This window comes from Entamoeba histolytica, genomic scaffold (genome assembly GCF_000208925.1).
Source record: "Entamoeba histolytica HM-1:IMSS scf_1104750516821 genomic scaffold, whole genome shotgun sequence".
NCBI classification, from domain to species: Eukaryota; Evosea; order Mastigamoebida; family Endamoebidae; genus Entamoeba; species Entamoeba histolytica.
Window position 1 is genome coordinate 2,881 of NW_001915142.1, and position 16,576 is coordinate 19,456.

At 23.2% G+C, this 16,576-nt stretch overlaps 8 protein-coding genes across 8 annotated transcripts, besides 5 other annotated features; 4 read left to right on the forward strand and 4 right to left on the reverse strand.

Moving 5' to 3' along the window:
- Positions 1–328: 328 nt before the first annotated feature.
- Positions 329–754: a repeat region.
- Positions 755–928: 174 nt separating this feature from the next.
- On the forward strand, positions 929–1,640 carry EHI_036840 (uncharacterized protein; the record flags this gene model as incomplete). Its single annotated transcript, XM_644539.1, has 2 exons — positions 929–1,509; positions 1,565–1,640. The coding sequence occupies 2 exons, from the start codon at positions 929–931 to the stop codon at positions 1,638–1,640; spliced, it is 657 nt and encodes a 218-aa protein (XP_649631.1).
- A 25-nt stretch (positions 1,641–1,665) lies between these two features.
- EHI_036850 (uncharacterized protein) lies at positions 1,666–2,379 on the reverse strand (the record flags this gene model as incomplete). Its single annotated transcript, XM_644540.1, has 1 exon — positions 1,666–2,379. One exon carries the CDS (start codon positions 2,377–2,379, stop codon positions 1,666–1,668), a length of 714 nt encoding a protein of 237 aa, XP_649632.1.
- A 343-nt stretch (positions 2,380–2,722) lies between these two features.
- Positions 2,723–3,868, reverse strand: EHI_036860 (uncharacterized protein; the record flags this gene model as incomplete). The annotated part of the gene is made up of 1 exon (XM_644542.1): positions 2,723–3,868. The coding sequence occupies one exon, from the start codon at positions 3,866–3,868 to the stop codon at positions 2,723–2,725; it is 1,146 nt and encodes a 381-aa protein (XP_649634.1).
- Positions 3,869–4,230: 362 nt separating this feature from the next.
- On the forward strand, positions 4,231–5,598 carry EHI_036870 (uncharacterized protein; the record flags this gene model as incomplete). The annotated part of the gene is made up of 1 exon (XM_644543.1): positions 4,231–5,598. One exon carries the CDS (start codon positions 4,231–4,233, stop codon positions 5,596–5,598), a length of 1,368 nt encoding a protein of 455 aa, XP_649635.1.
- Positions 5,599–5,626: 28 nt separating this feature from the next.
- Positions 5,627–6,590, reverse strand: EHI_036880 (RhoGAP domain containing protein; the record flags this gene model as incomplete). Its single annotated transcript, XM_644544.2, has 2 exons — positions 5,627–6,530; positions 6,580–6,590. The coding sequence occupies 2 exons, from the start codon at positions 6,588–6,590 to the stop codon at positions 5,627–5,629; spliced, it is 915 nt and encodes a 304-aa protein (XP_649636.2).
- Positions 6,591–6,705: 115 nt separating this feature from the next.
- EHI_036890 (ATPase, Vps4 oligomerization domain containing protein) lies at positions 6,706–8,223 on the reverse strand (the record flags this gene model as incomplete). Its single annotated transcript, XM_644545.1, has 1 exon — positions 6,706–8,223. The coding sequence occupies one exon, from the start codon at positions 8,221–8,223 to the stop codon at positions 6,706–6,708; it is 1,518 nt and encodes a 505-aa protein (XP_649637.1).
- Positions 8,224–8,370: 147 nt separating this feature from the next.
- EHI_036900 (DEAD/DEAH box helicase, putative) lies at positions 8,371–9,630 on the forward strand (the record flags this gene model as incomplete). Its single annotated transcript, XM_644546.1, has 1 exon — positions 8,371–9,630. One exon carries the CDS (start codon positions 8,371–8,373, stop codon positions 9,628–9,630), a length of 1,260 nt encoding a protein of 419 aa, XP_649638.1.
- A 319-nt stretch (positions 9,631–9,949) lies between these two features.
- Positions 9,950–10,143: a repeat region.
- Positions 10,144–10,320: 177 nt separating this feature from the next.
- Positions 10,321–11,142, forward strand: EHI_036910 (uncharacterized protein; the record flags this gene model as incomplete). Its single annotated transcript, XM_001914087.1, has 1 exon — positions 10,321–11,142. The coding sequence occupies one exon, from the start codon at positions 10,321–10,323 to the stop codon at positions 11,140–11,142; it is 822 nt and encodes a 273-aa protein (XP_001914122.1).
- A 42-nt stretch (positions 11,143–11,184) lies between these two features.
- Positions 11,185–11,596: a repeat region.
- Positions 11,597–11,640: 44 nt separating this feature from the next.
- Positions 11,641–11,898: a repeat region.
- Positions 11,899–16,511: 4,613 nt separating this feature from the next.
- Positions 16,512–16,574: a repeat region.
- Positions 16,575–16,576: the final 2 nt, after the last annotated feature.

Genomic DNA, 16,576 nt, shown 5'->3' on the forward strand with positions numbered 1-16,576 from the left:
GTAATTATCTCTATAGAACTTTTTTCAATTTTATCTTTTTTGAAGTAATTTGTTTTTTAATTTCTCTTTTATTTAATCTTTTCATGTTTTATTTCTTTTCGGTTTACGATGGAAAGAATATTTTGAACAAAATTAGAATAATAGCGAACAAATAGAACCCTAAATATCATTGTTTTATGAAAATACATCAATGATAATAGAATAACTACAACCAATATTAATAAAAATAAAAAATGATTAATTAAGTGGTATTACTTTTATTTTCTATTCTTCTTTGTTCATCAAGGAATAACCACTTCGTTATATCATAAGAATATTTTTTCATCATTTATTCATTAGCTTTTCATCATGTTGAGAAGTGAATGTTTCAGGTTCTTCAAACTTACATTATTTTCTTTAAATTAGTATCATTTCAAACTTCCTTAACTTACTTATTCTTCATTTAAGGAACTATCTTATCTTTGTTTGAAGTTTAATGAAGATTAAAACCTCTTTATTCTTTATTTTCTTATTTTGTAATGAATGAATATACCATTACTACTGTATTATTATGATTAATTTCTTTCATTATTAACCATCCCCAATATACCCTTTTCCTTTGATAATACTCATATGTTCAATTTAAACTATTCATTATCAAATATCTTTCACCCCTCCCCCAACAAGTAAATAATATACCTTCTTTATAAATACTCATTCTTCTGGTATAATAAATGAAATTTCATCATCATAAATAATAATCACTTTCATGCATGTAGGAATGAATAATATATTTTCTAATTAAATCCAACGTCACAATCGTATTATAACTGATAATTCAATGCTTTGATTTATTGTAATGTTAGTGATATTTCTAACATGCAACTTTCAATTTATAGAATAACTATAAAAAAATAAAAAAATAAAAACTAAAACTAAAAAAAAATAAATGGAACAAATTGAACAATTAGAAAACGCAATCACTCAACAAGAATTAGACTTAAAAGACCTTAATGAATTATTAGTTGAAGACTCAACAAATGAAGAAATTCTTTCATTAAAGAAAGAAGCAGAAACAACACTCAACACATTGAAAAAACAATTAGAACAATACCGTTTGACAATCTTATCTTCAAAAGAAGAATTAAAACTAACAAACAACAGTTCTTCTAATAATACAAATGAAACAAAAACCATTTACTTTAAACCAAATGACCAAGTTATTGCATGGAGTCAAAGAGATAATGGATGGTTTGCTGCAATGATTACAAGACCATCAAATAATCAAATGTATTGGGTCAGATTTGGTCCTCGTGATAATCAACTTGTTTCATTAGACAAAATTAAACCATTTAGTGACATTAACTCAGTACAATTATCAAGTATAAATACTTCTAAAATTAAAATTAGAAAACTTCCTAAAAAAACAATTACTGAATTACCTAAATGGACAAAACCAAAACCTAATGACACTGAAAAAGATTTATTACTTAAAAGAAAAAAAAGACATCAGTTAAAATCTCTTATGAAGTTTGTTTTTTTTTTTGTTTATTTATTTAAACAATTTAATATTTAAATAATTTAGACAACAAAAAGAAGAAGAGGATTTAGAAACAAAAAAAAATAGTTGGAAAGCATTTGCAAGTAAAATGAAAAAATAATAATAATAAAAAATCGCTTTTTTGATTATTGAAGAAGAAAAGCATAAAGTGGATAAAATTGTGTTGGGTAATTTAAGTCTTTTCTAATTTGTAATGTTTGTAGTCCTGATTGTGCAAATAAATGAGTCATATGTTCAACTGTTCTCATTAAAGAATTATCAGAACGATCCCAATAAAATCCATCAGTTCCAACATTTTCTTTTATAATAATTATTCCACCTTCTTTTAAATGTTGTTTACATTTTTTTAGCATATCAATTAAATCATCATCTCTTAAATAAAGAATTGACCATTGAATCCAAATACAATCATATTGTTTATTTAATTGTAAATTTTGCATATCACAAACAAATGCATCATTAAATGATGGAAGTATTTCTTTTAATTCTTTTGCTTTATTAACATGAACTAAACATTGATCAGCTACGTCAATATGTTTATAATAACGAGATAATACATCTTTTGTAACTCTTCCAACTCCACCTCCAAGATCTAAACAATCTTCAATATTACAATTCATTTTAATTAATATATTTCTTAAAAAAGTATGACTATTACTTTCATCTATTGGAATTAATTTGGTATATCCATCAACCATTCCTTTATCACTACTTTCCATATTATCCCATACTTTTTTATCTAATTGATACCAATCATTTTTATTAACAAGTTTATAAACTTCTTCAATACTTGAATAAACATTATTTAAACTATCACTTCCATTGAATGTTAATTTCATTCTTCAATTAGATTCTTAAAAGATTTTTGTTTTCATATAAACCCTTTTTTTTTCTTAAAAAAAATAACTCAAAAAAAAATTTATGAATAATATCGTTGTTCTTCTGTTTTTCATTATTTCTATACTCATAATTATTTTAATTTGTTACATCTCTTATAATTTAATTCAAATCCATATACTTGAAGAAAGAATAAAACAAAAAGAAAGTGAAGATGAAGATTATTCAGATGGAGAAGACCCTAATTATATTGAACAATATCATATGCTTGGAGGTGAAGATGAATAATTTAATAAATTTTTATAAAAAAAAATCAAAACTTTTTTTAAAAGAAGTAAAGTGAAATTAGAATGGAAAACCAAATCCATGACTTGTTAATTTTTGAATCATTTTAGGATCAATTTCATCTTTTGATTTAGATAAACTTCGAACAATATTAGATAAATATTTTCTTACAATAAATACTAATGAAAGTTCTTGAGGAACAATATCATATAATGTTATAATTTTATCAACACAATCAACTTTAATTGAATTTTGTTTAACTTCTTTATTTGCAATTTTCTTTTCTAAACTATTCATTACAAAATTTATTAAGGAAATATTCCATGATGCAAAACATGATGTTGGAGCAACTGGAAATGAAGTAACAAATACACTATGTGTAGATTTAATTAATGGAAATGCAAATGAACAAACATTTTGAGTAACTAAACTTAAGTTTTCAGAATGAAGTTCTCTTTCAATTCTTTCTTTTGCTGTTTTTGTTCTTGCATCTAAGAAAATTAACATAGCTTTTTCTTCATTTGTTACCTTTTTTAAATGATTAATAATTACGACTGTTTGACGAGATGATAAAGATAAATCAAATAATCTCTTTTTTAATTTATCTACAATATGATCAATCATTTCTTCAAATTGGTCTAATGCAACATGTCCTTTTAATACATTTTTTAAATCATTATTTTTATTAAGTAAATGTCTAACGTTATCATGAATTTTAATACACTCATCAAAATTCCATTGTGAGAGATATACTTGAAGTAAACTTGGTGCATCTAATATATATTTAATATCATTTCTAAGTTGTGGTATTTTACTAGTCATATCATTATTTTCATTATTTAATGAATTAGAAATATTAAGAAATGAAGATCGTTCTGTAATTAATTTATCTAATTTAGATTGTTGTTCTCTCATTTCAGTTGCATAATGTTGATTTAATTCATCAAGTTCAGTTCCTATAGCATTAAATTGTGTATGAATTGTCATAAAGTCTTGTTCAATTTCTTCTAGTCTTCTAGTAATAGCTAAAAATTCTTGGTAATTATCATAAACAGCTTGTTTTAATTCATCAGACTTATCAGCAAGAAATCCTTTTAATTGTTGTAATGTAGTATTTTCAATTTGTTGATGAGAATGATTTTTATAAATATCATCAATGTAACCCTTTTCATTTTCTTTTAATTGTTGAATAAGTTCTTCTGCCATTTATCTTTTTATATTTTTAAGATGAGATAATATTTTTTTAGATTAGTATTATATTTTTAAATAATCACAAATAATTAAAACGTAAAAAAAAAATATAGATAAAAACCCATAATTTTTTAAAAAGAAAAATAATATTTATTAAATTAAATAATTGAAATAAAGAATTAGTAATCTTCACTACTAACAAAATCGATCTTATCTTTCGCCTTTTACTAAAGATAACCGTGTTAGTAGATTTACTGAAGATGAAGGAATTTTTGGAGGGTCTATTCAAGGACCAATCTTTTTAGTAATTTTATTTTTTTATCTTCATCTTTTTATTTATTAAAAACTAAAAATTCAATATTTTGAACATTTACTAAATGGTAAAAAAGTTATTGTCAAAATTATTCTCTTACACATTTACTTATAATGATGAATTTACAATTGAAGGAGGTGAACAATCTTTAACAGAACAATATCGCTTTATTCATGAAAACGAAAATTTTTTTCTTCAAGTTAGAAATATATCAATTAAAGAAACAGTTAATGATATTATTATAAATGAACTTCAAAGTTTTGGATTTATGGGACCTAATGATTCTCTTTCAGTTATTGGGGAATGGAAAGATATTATAATACCTTTTAAGTTAAAGGTTTTCTTTTATTCAAAACAAACACAAGAAGCAAAAATGGGAATTTTATTTTTTGAATATAATAAAGTTTTCTTTGAATTAATGTCAACTACTTTTATTTCATTTGATGAACTTACAGAAATTCTTAAAGGAATTGATCTTTCTAATGTTAAACAATCACATAAATTAATACTTAATGGAGTTGTAACTCAAACAATATATAAAGAAGATTTTAAAGTTAGAGTTCCAAATCATTTTAAAAGAAATGGTGTATTTTATACAGGAACAATTCAAATTTATGATGATGATATTATCAATACAATTAATCTTAGTTTTGGAAAAGATATTGTTTCATCAGAAAAAATATTTAAAAAAAGAATTGAACAAATGTGGGGATCAATTCAAACAACATCTATTACTTTAAATTGTAATTCTATTTCATGGATAATCCTTTCATTTATTTCACCAAATAATATTTATGGAGTTAAAAATCATTATCTTGCTTATCATCAATATAATAATGCATTCTATTCAGTATGGTTTGGGTTACTTCATGAAAATGCAAATATAACTCCATTATTTACTCTTATTCTTTCAAATTATAGTCATGAACAATTAATTTTAAAAGATAAATTTCCATTATATCTTCATTTTAATCCTGAATATAGTATTTCTCTTTCTCCATCTTTCCTACCAATTAATTCAGCTGATGAATATGGTTTAATTAGTGATATTCTTCCATCAATGTTTATTGATAAACAGGCAATTTGTAGATTTTTTATTAATGTAACTCCATTAACAGGAATTCCAAAAGAGACAGGATTAGATATTATTAATATGGAACGATTAAATTTAAAAAATCAAAAAACGACTCAAATGATTTCTCAAAAAACTGAGAAATATGGAAAATATGATTGTTGGTGTGATATTTGTAAGACTAAAATTCAAAATGATGAAGTAAAATGTATGATAAAATATGTTTATTTCAAAAACCCAGATGTTTATGTTCGTTTTAGTTTCTCTGCACCAGAACAAACATTTAATGAATGTTATATTAATCATCACATTCCACAACTAATGGGTTCTTTAGATCTTTCTCTTCTTAAATCAAATTAAAAAAATAATAAATTCATTACATTTCTTTTTAGATCATTTCATTTTCTTCTTTAATATGTTTGAATATTTGTTCATAAGATTCAATCATTAATTCAAATGCATTTTGAATTAAGTTTAGATCATTAGCACTTTGTTCCCATGTTAAATCTGGATTTCTAACACAAGCAGGTCCAAAACAAACTGCAAGATTCATTGGTCCCATTAAATTAATAGCTTTATTGATTGAGATTAAGTGTAAAAAATCAATCAAATACCATAAACAATTTTTATTGATTGATGGAAGACTTTCAACAAATTTTCTTAATTGTTTAATACGTTCTTTTTTATCAACACATCTACCACACTTAACAAATTCATCATATCTAAAATATGGAATAATTGGATCATCCAAAGAAGATAAATAATTTTTACAAACAGCTGATGCAATACGAACATTTCCAAAATCAATTGGTTGAGAAGTTGTATCTGACTCTAATATTTTTTTAACAGCCATCATTTCATCTCTACTTGGTGAAACTCTAAAAATTCCTTCAGTGGTAATTCCTCCATTATATCTTAAATATTGAATACTTCTAAAAAATGGAACAGGATATCTCCATCCTGATTTTAAACATGCTACACGAAGTGGATATCCATATGTTCCACTAATTTTCATATTTAATCCAAGTTGTGTTAACCAATTAATAAATTTTCCAAAATCATTAAATAAAAAAATATAATTTTCTTTTTCAGTATTTATTTGAAATGATTTATTAACTTGTTGTTCTTCAAGTTTTTTCATTAAATCTCCATTTCTAATTAAAACTGATTTTTGAATATCAATTGTAAATTCCTCTTTTTCTTTTTTTAAACATATAATTTTATTATTAATTAATGAAATACTTCCTTCATTAAATTTTCCTTTTTTTCCTTTACTATATTGAATTGGAGTACTGAATAATGAGTGTTAATAACTTCTTTTATCTTTATTAAAGAACAAACAGTTCAATCATTATAACAGATCTTTTTATTCTTGTTAGTTCTTTTTTTTTTCTAGATTTTCAATTATGAATTATTTCTTTATTTTTAAAAAATACCAAAAAAATGGTTATTATAAAAATAGTACATTTAAGAACTTACACTTCCATATTTATTATTCCAATCTATATATTCCACTAAATCATCTTGTGAAACTGATGGTCTTATTGTTTTCAATGAATCAATAAAATCTTTTAATTGAACCGGTCGAACTTGAGAAGTATCTACATCAATAATATTCATTTGTAATGAATTAAGTTCTCGAATTGGTCCATATGCAGCATCTTTAACAAGTTCTTTCATATCACTTCCAGAATAACCATTAGTTTTCTCTCCAATAATTTTAATGTCTTCTTCACTTACTTCATTTTTTACTTTATTTAATAATGTCTTAACTAATGTCATTCGTGCTTCAATGTCTGGTAATGGAATATACAATCGCTTTACTAACCTTCTTCTTGCTGCTTCGTCTATTTCTTGTGGTCTATTTGTTGCTCCAACAACTAAAATTCTTTCATCATCTGTTCCTGCCCCATCTAATCTAACTAAAAATTCTGTTTTTAATCTTCTACTTGATTCATGTTCACTTTCACTTCGAGCACTTAACAACGAATCTATTTCATCAATAAAAATAACACTTCTTTCATAACATGATGCAACAGCAAAGAGTGCCCGTACTAATTTTTCTCCTTCTCCAATCCATTTACTTGTTAATGCAGACGCTGATATATTAAAAAAAGTAGCATTGCTTTGACTTGCAATTGCTTTACCAATCATTGTTTTTCCAGTCCCTGGTGGTCCAAATAATAATAATCCTTTTGGTGGTGCTCTTAGTCCTGTAAAAATATCAGGTCGTAACATTGGCCAAATAACTGCTTCTTGCACAATTTTTTTGGCATTTTTTAATCCTGCTATTTCGTCCCATGTAACTTTTGGAGATTTATCTAAAATCTCATGAACTATCTTTGTTAATAATGAAGGATCATTATTAATTAATCGTGGATCATCTAATGGTACTCCATTTACATCTTCTATCCAATCTTCTGTTTCATCTCCTTTCTTTTGTTTATTAATCTTAGTTTGTTTTTCCTTATTTTCTTGAATATTATCTTTTTTATAAGGTGGTTGAAATTTTTTCTTCGGTTTTTGTGGGTTATTTCCTTTTCTAATTTCATCCTGATATAACCTTTCTGCTGCCGTTTGAAATCCTGTCTCATTTTTAGTTTGAATTCTTTTCGGTTGAGGTGGGTTTGGAACAGAATCATCAATGGTAATTTGTTTCTTTTTAATAACAGGAATCTCATCAGAAACTAATATTTCTCGTTTTAATGGAATAGTACTAAATTTTGAAGAGTCATTTTCTTGATTATCTAATAACAATGAAGCTCCCTTTGTTGCAGAAGTAATATAATCTGAATTTGAAATAAATTCATCAATGTCATATGGTTTAATTAATTTCAAAAAATTACTTTTAATAAAAATTTGATATTCTTTTGTTCTTGGGTCATTATATTGAATAAGATTATCAATCAACGAAGCGTATTCAACATCATTTATTTCATCTTTAACAAATAAAGAATTAAGTTGTGATACAATCTCTTCACTCATTCTCAATAAAGTGATGTTTCTTAGTTTTTTATTCCTCAACCTTTTATAGTGTTTCATAATTTTTCTAAAAAGTAAAAAAAAAAGGTTTGTTTTTTTTTTATATGAGGGGTTTAAAAAATATAAAACTTAAAAATATAAACAACCCCAATGACTGACCCAACAATGCAAATTCCTGATTTTGTTCAATCTGAAACATTTAAAATGCAAGTTGAACCATCAAACAAAGACACTTATGTCGGTACAGTTTCATTTCAAGAAATGGGATTGAAAAAAGAAATTATGCAATCTATTACTGATTGTGGGTTTGAACATCCATCTGAAGTTCAGTCACAAGTAATTCCAAAGGCATTGTTACGTCAAGACATATTATGCCAAGCAAAATCAGGTATGGGTAAAACAGCTGTTTTTGTATTATCAATTCTTAACCAAGGGTTATTCTTAGGGGATCATGTTTCTGCCATTGTTATTTGTCATACCCGTGAACTTGCTCGACAAGTTCAAAATGAATTTGATAGAATGAAAAAAAGACTTGTTGAGTCAATTGGTAAAGACATTCAAACAGCTAGTTATATTGGAGGAAATCCAGAATCAAATGATGTAGATGATTTAAAAAATAGAAAACCAACTATTATTGTTGGTACACCAGGAAGATTAGCTTCTTTAAATAATTCTGGGGCATTAGATCTTAGTAAACTTGATACCTTTGTTATTGATGAATGTGATAAAATTCTTTCATCTAAGTCTGAACTTGATATCATGTCATTGTTTATGAGCTCTTCAAAGAATAAACAAGTGATGATGTTTTCAGCAACTATTTCTGAACAAAATAAAGCCTTATGTCGTAAGTATTTAAAGAACCCATTTGAGGTATTTATTGATGATGGAGAAAAGTTATTCCTTCATGGACTTCACTTATATAGTAAAAAATTACAAGACATGGAAAAGCAAGATAAATTAGGAGAAATATTAGATGAAATTGATTTCAATCAAGCTATTATTTTTGCTGATCGTAAAGAACGTTGTCAAGCTATTGTTCAAAGATTGAAGAAAGAAAAATATCCATGTGGTATTCTTTATGGTAGGATGGAAGAATATTTAAGAGAAAGAGAGTTTGAGAGATTCAGAAAGGGTGAAAGTAGAATTTTAGTTTCAACTGATTTATGTGGAAGAGGTATTGATATTGAAAAAGTTAATTTGGTTGTTAACTTTGATATGGCTTTAGACTCTGATCAATTCTTGCATAGAGTAGGAAGAGCTGGAAGATTTGGAACTAAAGGAGTTGCTATTTCATTTATTGATACTGAAGAAGATGAAAAAGTTTTGAAAGAAGTCCAATCAAGATTTGCAGTACAAATGAAAGAATTACCAGATGACTTGAAAGAAATTCCATCCACATATTACAAGTAACTTCGTTCTATTACTTTTCTATTTTTTTTTTATTTTTAATTTATATTTAAACTAATTTTTAAAGTAAAAATTTATATGAATTAGTAATTTTAATTATTGCTATTCTTTTTAATTTCTTCAAATCTTTTAATAATAGTTATTTTTTGGTTATTTCATTTTTTTTAGTAAGATAATGCTTATTTAAGACTGATAGCTTATTATTTTTTAATTTCCAACAGATAAAGATATTTAATGTTCATAGTTTTTAGATGAATGTATTGGTATTATCAAAAAAAAAGGAATTGTTGATAATTAATAAAATTAATCAAATTTATAATGATATTGATATATTCATCATAAAACAACAATAGAAAGAATGAATTATTCTAATAATCATTAAAACCAAAATAAAAGTCAAATAACAAGTTAAATGAAGAATAATTTAATTGATAATGTTTGAAAAAAAATTTATTTCATTAGAAATAAAACGTGATGAAGAAAGTGATCCATTCATTTCTCAATATGATGAAATACTAATTATTGAGTAAATCAACTACATCAAACTCAATTAATTTAATTGTTTTAAAACATTTTTTGTTTAATTCTTTTATAAATTTTTTCTTTGTTTAATAAGTTTTTCAACTATAACACAAATCTATTTTATTGAAAGGAACAAAGAATTGTAATTTAAAAAAACTTTAAAGAGATATCATGACAGGAAACATAAAAAATCAAATGAAACATAGCACTAATAACTCTGTATTAGTTATGAATATAGTTAATTATGGAAATATTAATCTCTATGGAGAATCAACAATAAAAAATACAAAACATCAATGTGAATCAATCAACTATCAAGAAAAATTAAAAAACATTAAGCAAAAAGTCACTCCTACATTATACATTAAAAAAGAACAAAAAGAAACCAAAACCCAGAAAGAAATTGAACAAGAAATTGAAAAAGATGTTGAGTCTTATAAAAAATCAATACACACAAACCAAAATAAAATTAATACACTACTAATAAATCAACCATCTAATTTAATGACAACAACATTATCATCTTTTTGTCATAAACGTCAATATTTGGTAATTTATGACTCTGAGAAAAAGTCTTTTTTAAACCAAGAAATTTGGAGTTCTATTTGTGGAAGAAATAATATTATGATTATCATAAAAGACTGGAATGGAAATGTATTTGGTTCTTTTCATGAAGTTGTTCCTAAAAAAATGGGAGAATATTCCAAAAAAGATTTTAATCACTTTGTTTTTTCTTTGAACAACCCATATCACAACCCAATGAAATTTAAAAGAAAGGTTATTTCTCCAATCCTTAAAATTCATTTAGACAATGAAGGTATTTTAACTGTTAGTGGCTTCTTATTCATTGGAGTATTTAATAGCTTCTTAGTTTCAAATGAACGTTTTTGGAAATACTATACTGACCCAACAGATAAAGGAACAAATTACTTTTGTTCAAATGATTCAATTTTTACAGTTGATAGCATGAAAATACTTCAATGGTTTGATTAAATAAACTTAGACTCCTAAAGAGAAAAATTGAAATTTAAATAATAAAAAACAATTAATTAAGTATTAATGGAATTAGTTTCTATTGTTTCTGGCTTAGTGGAGATTAATCTCATTCAGTATGTCTTCTTCTAGAAGCTCTAAGGAGTATGTGTTTATTTGTGACAGAATTAATTTTTAATAACACTTATCATGTTTTAAATAACATAGTTTTTAATTCCTTTAATATTGTCTATTTCAATTTTCAATTCTATATTTAATATAATACTTTATGGATTTATTCAATTGACTCAAATTTATTATTTCAATTCTTTTGATATCTCTTTATTTCTCTATTTTCTTTATTCTATTCTTTATTTATTTTATTCAAATACAATCAACTACTATTATAATATTCAACATTATTCATATCATTTATTAGACTCATTTTATTCTTTTTATTTATTACTTATATTTCATTTATATTTTTCTTTTATGACATTTATATTCTGTCAATAAATATTTCCACTTACTTATTTTCATTATACTTAAATTTAATTCATTTATTGTTATTATGACATTATCATAATTTCTATATCTTTCATTCCACGATGTGATTTGTTTTATTTTCCAGTTATCTTTATTTAATATCACCTGTGTTTCATATAATATTTCCAATATTCTAAAGTAATATCGTTATTTGGGTATATTTCATTCTTTCTTCCTTATTCTGTTTTTCTTATTAAATTCATTCATGATTGTATTTGTATTAATTCTGACGAAACAATTTTTTTTAGAATTGATAATGAAGTGGATAAAGACAAAGAAAATAATGATAAAATATGAAGAATAAAGAAGAAGGATAAAAATAACAAGATGAAGAAAAATAAATTAAAAAGAGATCGATTATTAAAAGAAAAAGAGTATTGATTCAATGACATTTTATTTGAAGGAATATAACAATATAAAAGATAATAATAAATCGTTTTCACATCATTTCATCAATTCAGATTAAGAATAAACTTATTAATATTTATTTTTCATTATCAACATACAAATAAATAATAAAAGCAGAGAACTAATCAATCAAATTGTAAATTGTTGAATTGTGGTTATGTTAAGTTTAATTATTTATTCTTGGTAAATAGAATTCACTTCGGATTCTCCGAATGAATTTGTACTTATCAAATGAGAATTAAAAATATACAAAACAATATAACAAAGTGGAATTGTTTGATTATTTATTAACAATGGATATCAATTAAATTTCTTCAAATGAATCATTTTGTTATAAAATCATTTCAATTATTCATATTCAATGAAATTTATTTATATTTAATTACAATGAATTATGAAATACAAACAATGTTTTGTGTGAATATAGATATAAAGAAGAGATGAGAAATAAAGTAAAAAACAACGAAGGTGATCAACAAAAACACAAAACAAAGCAGTGAATAACAAGACAGACGAAATATGTAAAAGTAATAGAATACGAATAAATAAAATAAACAAGGAAGAATGACTCTTTGTTGTATTTTTCACATTAATAAATAATTAATATTAATAAAGTAATAAACTGAATGTTAATTAGAATAATTCAATTTAAATAAAATCAAATAAAATAATGAATGATAAATAATCAATATTTCAATGAATAAGATATAATGTAACATTCATATTTCTTAGACTAATCAACTTCTTCATTTGGTAGTTATTCTATTTAATTCATTGTTTATTTAAAACATAACTTTTCTGTTTATCATAATTTATAATTATTTTATTTTATTTTATTTTTTTTTTGGCAAAATAAATTTAAACTAAAATTCATTTAGTTTATTTAATGGTTTAAACTTACTTCATCAAACTGTTTTGTATAAATAATATCCCATACTCTTTCTGAAAGCGTTCCATTATTATACATACTTATTGTTTTTTAATTATTTCTTCTTTATAATGAATAATGTTGACAATTTATTTTCTAGTTCCTCCTTGGCAGCAATTTCTATACCTTCTTTTATCGTCGAAAAATATTTTAGTAGTTTAGTGTCTTATTTATTAATTTCTTTCTTTTATTATTGTATTATTTTTTAGGAAAGAACAATTTATTTAGTTTCAATTCTTTCAATTCAACAATTAATTCAATGAATTTCTCCAATGTATTTCATTCTTTTATTTCTTTTTATTATTTTCGTTTATTTGGGTATGTTTTTCATCTTGTTCTTCAGTAATACTCTGATAACTGATGTTTCTTTTCAACTTCTTCTTTACTAATTGAGGTTAATAACATTACACATATCATCTTCATTTTTTGTTTGTTTTTCTTCTTTTTTCAAGAAATTTCTTTATGAATAGAACAATACCATTTGTTCAACGTAATACAAACATGTCGCAAATATTCATTCTTTTATTGTTTTATAAAAATCTTGGTTGAAATTCAAAACATTGTTAATTGTTTGAACTTCTTTTTGTTGATAAATATATTCAACTATTTGGTTATATACATTCTTCCTATTCTTTCTGTTTCTTCTTAATACAAGATTATCAATAATAATTGCATCTCTTCTATCACTTTCTCCATGCGACTCTTTTTGTTTCTTTAGTTTCTGATTTTATACCATTATTTATTTTCTTTAAAAACATTCTTCTTCATGTTGAAATTACACAACGTACTTTTCAATCACTTATATTTCATTTAACAAACAATTTAATTTGTTTACTATTCATTGATTGTATTTTGTTTCAGTTTGTGAATGTTTAAAAGTAATTAAAAATGTTAATATTTATTTATCCATTTGATGAATTGAAGTTATTTACTAGTAACAACATTTTCATTTTCATTTGAAATAAATAACTTCTTTTCTTCATTTTTTTATAAATATTCTTCACATTATATTTTTATCTGAACGAAAAACAACAAAATAAATTTAAAAATAAATATTTTATCGATTGTTACATAATCATTATTTTATTATAAAATAATTTTCTATTAATACTGCTTTTATGTAATTTTACATAAAAATTTACAGTTAATTTAATGGAAATAAATGAATAAGAAAATATTTAAAAAAATGAAGAAAATTATCAATAATTTAACATAACAGTTTGTTTTTTATTAATAGTTTGAAATACAATCATAATTAAATAAAAATAAATTTGTGATGTTATGATTAAAAAAATGAATAAATAATTTTACACAACGCTTTAAAAAAATTATTTATTATTACAATTTTTAATTTAGTCACAATTATTATATTTTGGTTTATTAATGAATTATTAATTAGAATGGATGATAATGTTGTTAAATAATTATAATCATCTGAAAAGTATATGATAAACTATTTATTATTTCATCTTCAATAAATAAAACAAAAATATTATCAATATTAATATTTTCTCATATTAAATATTTTAACATTTAAACAATGTTTATTTCTTCTATTATGTTGTTATTTAATGTAATTTTATCATTTGATTTTCATTCATTCTTTATTCATTTTATTCTTTTATTCATTGTGTGTTTATAATAATTATTTCATTTCTTTTCTCTTTTCTTTCTTATTCTTATTTTTATTATCTTATTTTTATTTATCATTTATTATCTTTATTAAATTAATTGTTAGAATTAATATTGCTAAAATATGAAAATTCAAATCACAAACGATGAAATAATAAAAATAAAACAAAATTGAATTTTCTTCTCTTCAATTTTTTTGTTTATTAAAAAAAATGAAAAAATACAAAATATAAGCTAATTATAGAAAATAACAATATTATAATTTTATTATTATTATATTATTAATATTATTATATATTTATTGTTATTGTAAAAATGATAAAAATAACATTTATTTAAAATAGAATGATGTTAAAATAATGATTGACTTGATGTTAATAAAATGTATTAACTATTTAAACATCCATATTTTGAATTTATAAATATCAAATTAAATTAAAATGGAAGAGTTAATAAACAAGAAAAACCAAATAATTAAAGAAGTAGTAGAAACACTTCCAAACATTCAACAATCAATTGATGATACTACTAAGAATTATCAATATTATTTAGGAAGTATTCAAAATGAAGTATTTGAAATAAAAGAGAATGAAGAATACTCAGAAGCAATTAAAAGAGGAGAAGGAATATTTGATAGAATTGATGAAACAGAAAGAAGAAGAAAAATAGTGATAGAAAAAAGTCAAGAAACAATCAAACAAATAGAAATAATGAAGAATAAAATGTCAAGAACCATACAAGAATGTAAATCAGACGAAGAAACATTAAGTAAAACACGAAATGAACTAATAGACAAAATCATTTCAATTGAAGAAATGAAAATGAAAGATAAAATATTCAGAAAACCAAAAGAAACAGATAAAATCACAGCAGAATTTAATAAAAAGAAAGAAGAATGGGAAAGCATTACAGTGATTATTTAGAAAGAAAGAAGAGAGAAGATGAAGCAAAAGAAAGGATGAGACAAGAAAAGACAAGAGCAAGAGAGAAAGATAGAAAAGTATTCAATATACTATTTGATTCAAATAAAGATGATTGGAATAAAAATACATCAGTATTTGGAGAAAGAATAATGAATAAAGAACATATAATAATTATTATTGAAGACAGAGAAGGAAATAAATTTGGAGGATATGTTAATGAGAAAATTGATAAAACTGGTGAGTGGATATATGATTCAAAATCATTTGTATTTTCATTAGAATCAAATGGAAGAATGAAAGGAATGAAGAAATTTGATATTAAACAACCACGATATGCATTTAAAATATATAATCAATCACATAGTTATTTTGAATTTGGATTTGGACATGATATTATTGTTCATAAAGAAAATTATAAAACAAAATCATTTTGTTATCAAAATTCATTTGAATATAAAGGAATATCAAAAGCACTTTATGGAAAAGAATATCCAAATCTTTTCACACCAAAACGAATTATAGTAATTCAAATGAAATAAAAAAGAGTAGAAAACAAATCAATGAAGAATATGAACATTTCATTCATCTACCAATGAATGAAATGGTAAATTAAAAATGGAATAATTCAATGATGATTTATTTTATTTGAAATATTCACACCCAATGAGGGTGTTTTTTTTTAATTAATAATAAAAGAAAGAATAAAATAGAAATAAAATAAAATGAATAAACAAATTATTTGTATCATTTCATTGAATTAATTCATTATGAATCAAATGAATAAGATAATAGAAATAATAATAATAATAAAGAAATAAAGAAATGATAAAATACATCAACATATTTATGTTATTATTTCTTATTCTTTATTTCATTCTTATTTTCTATTTAAACAATAATAAACAAAACATAATAAGAAATATAAATAAGAATAACATAACATAAAATGAAGAATAACAAAGCAATTAATTAAGTATTAATAGAATTTTCATTTATTCTTCCTAGTTTAGGGGAGATT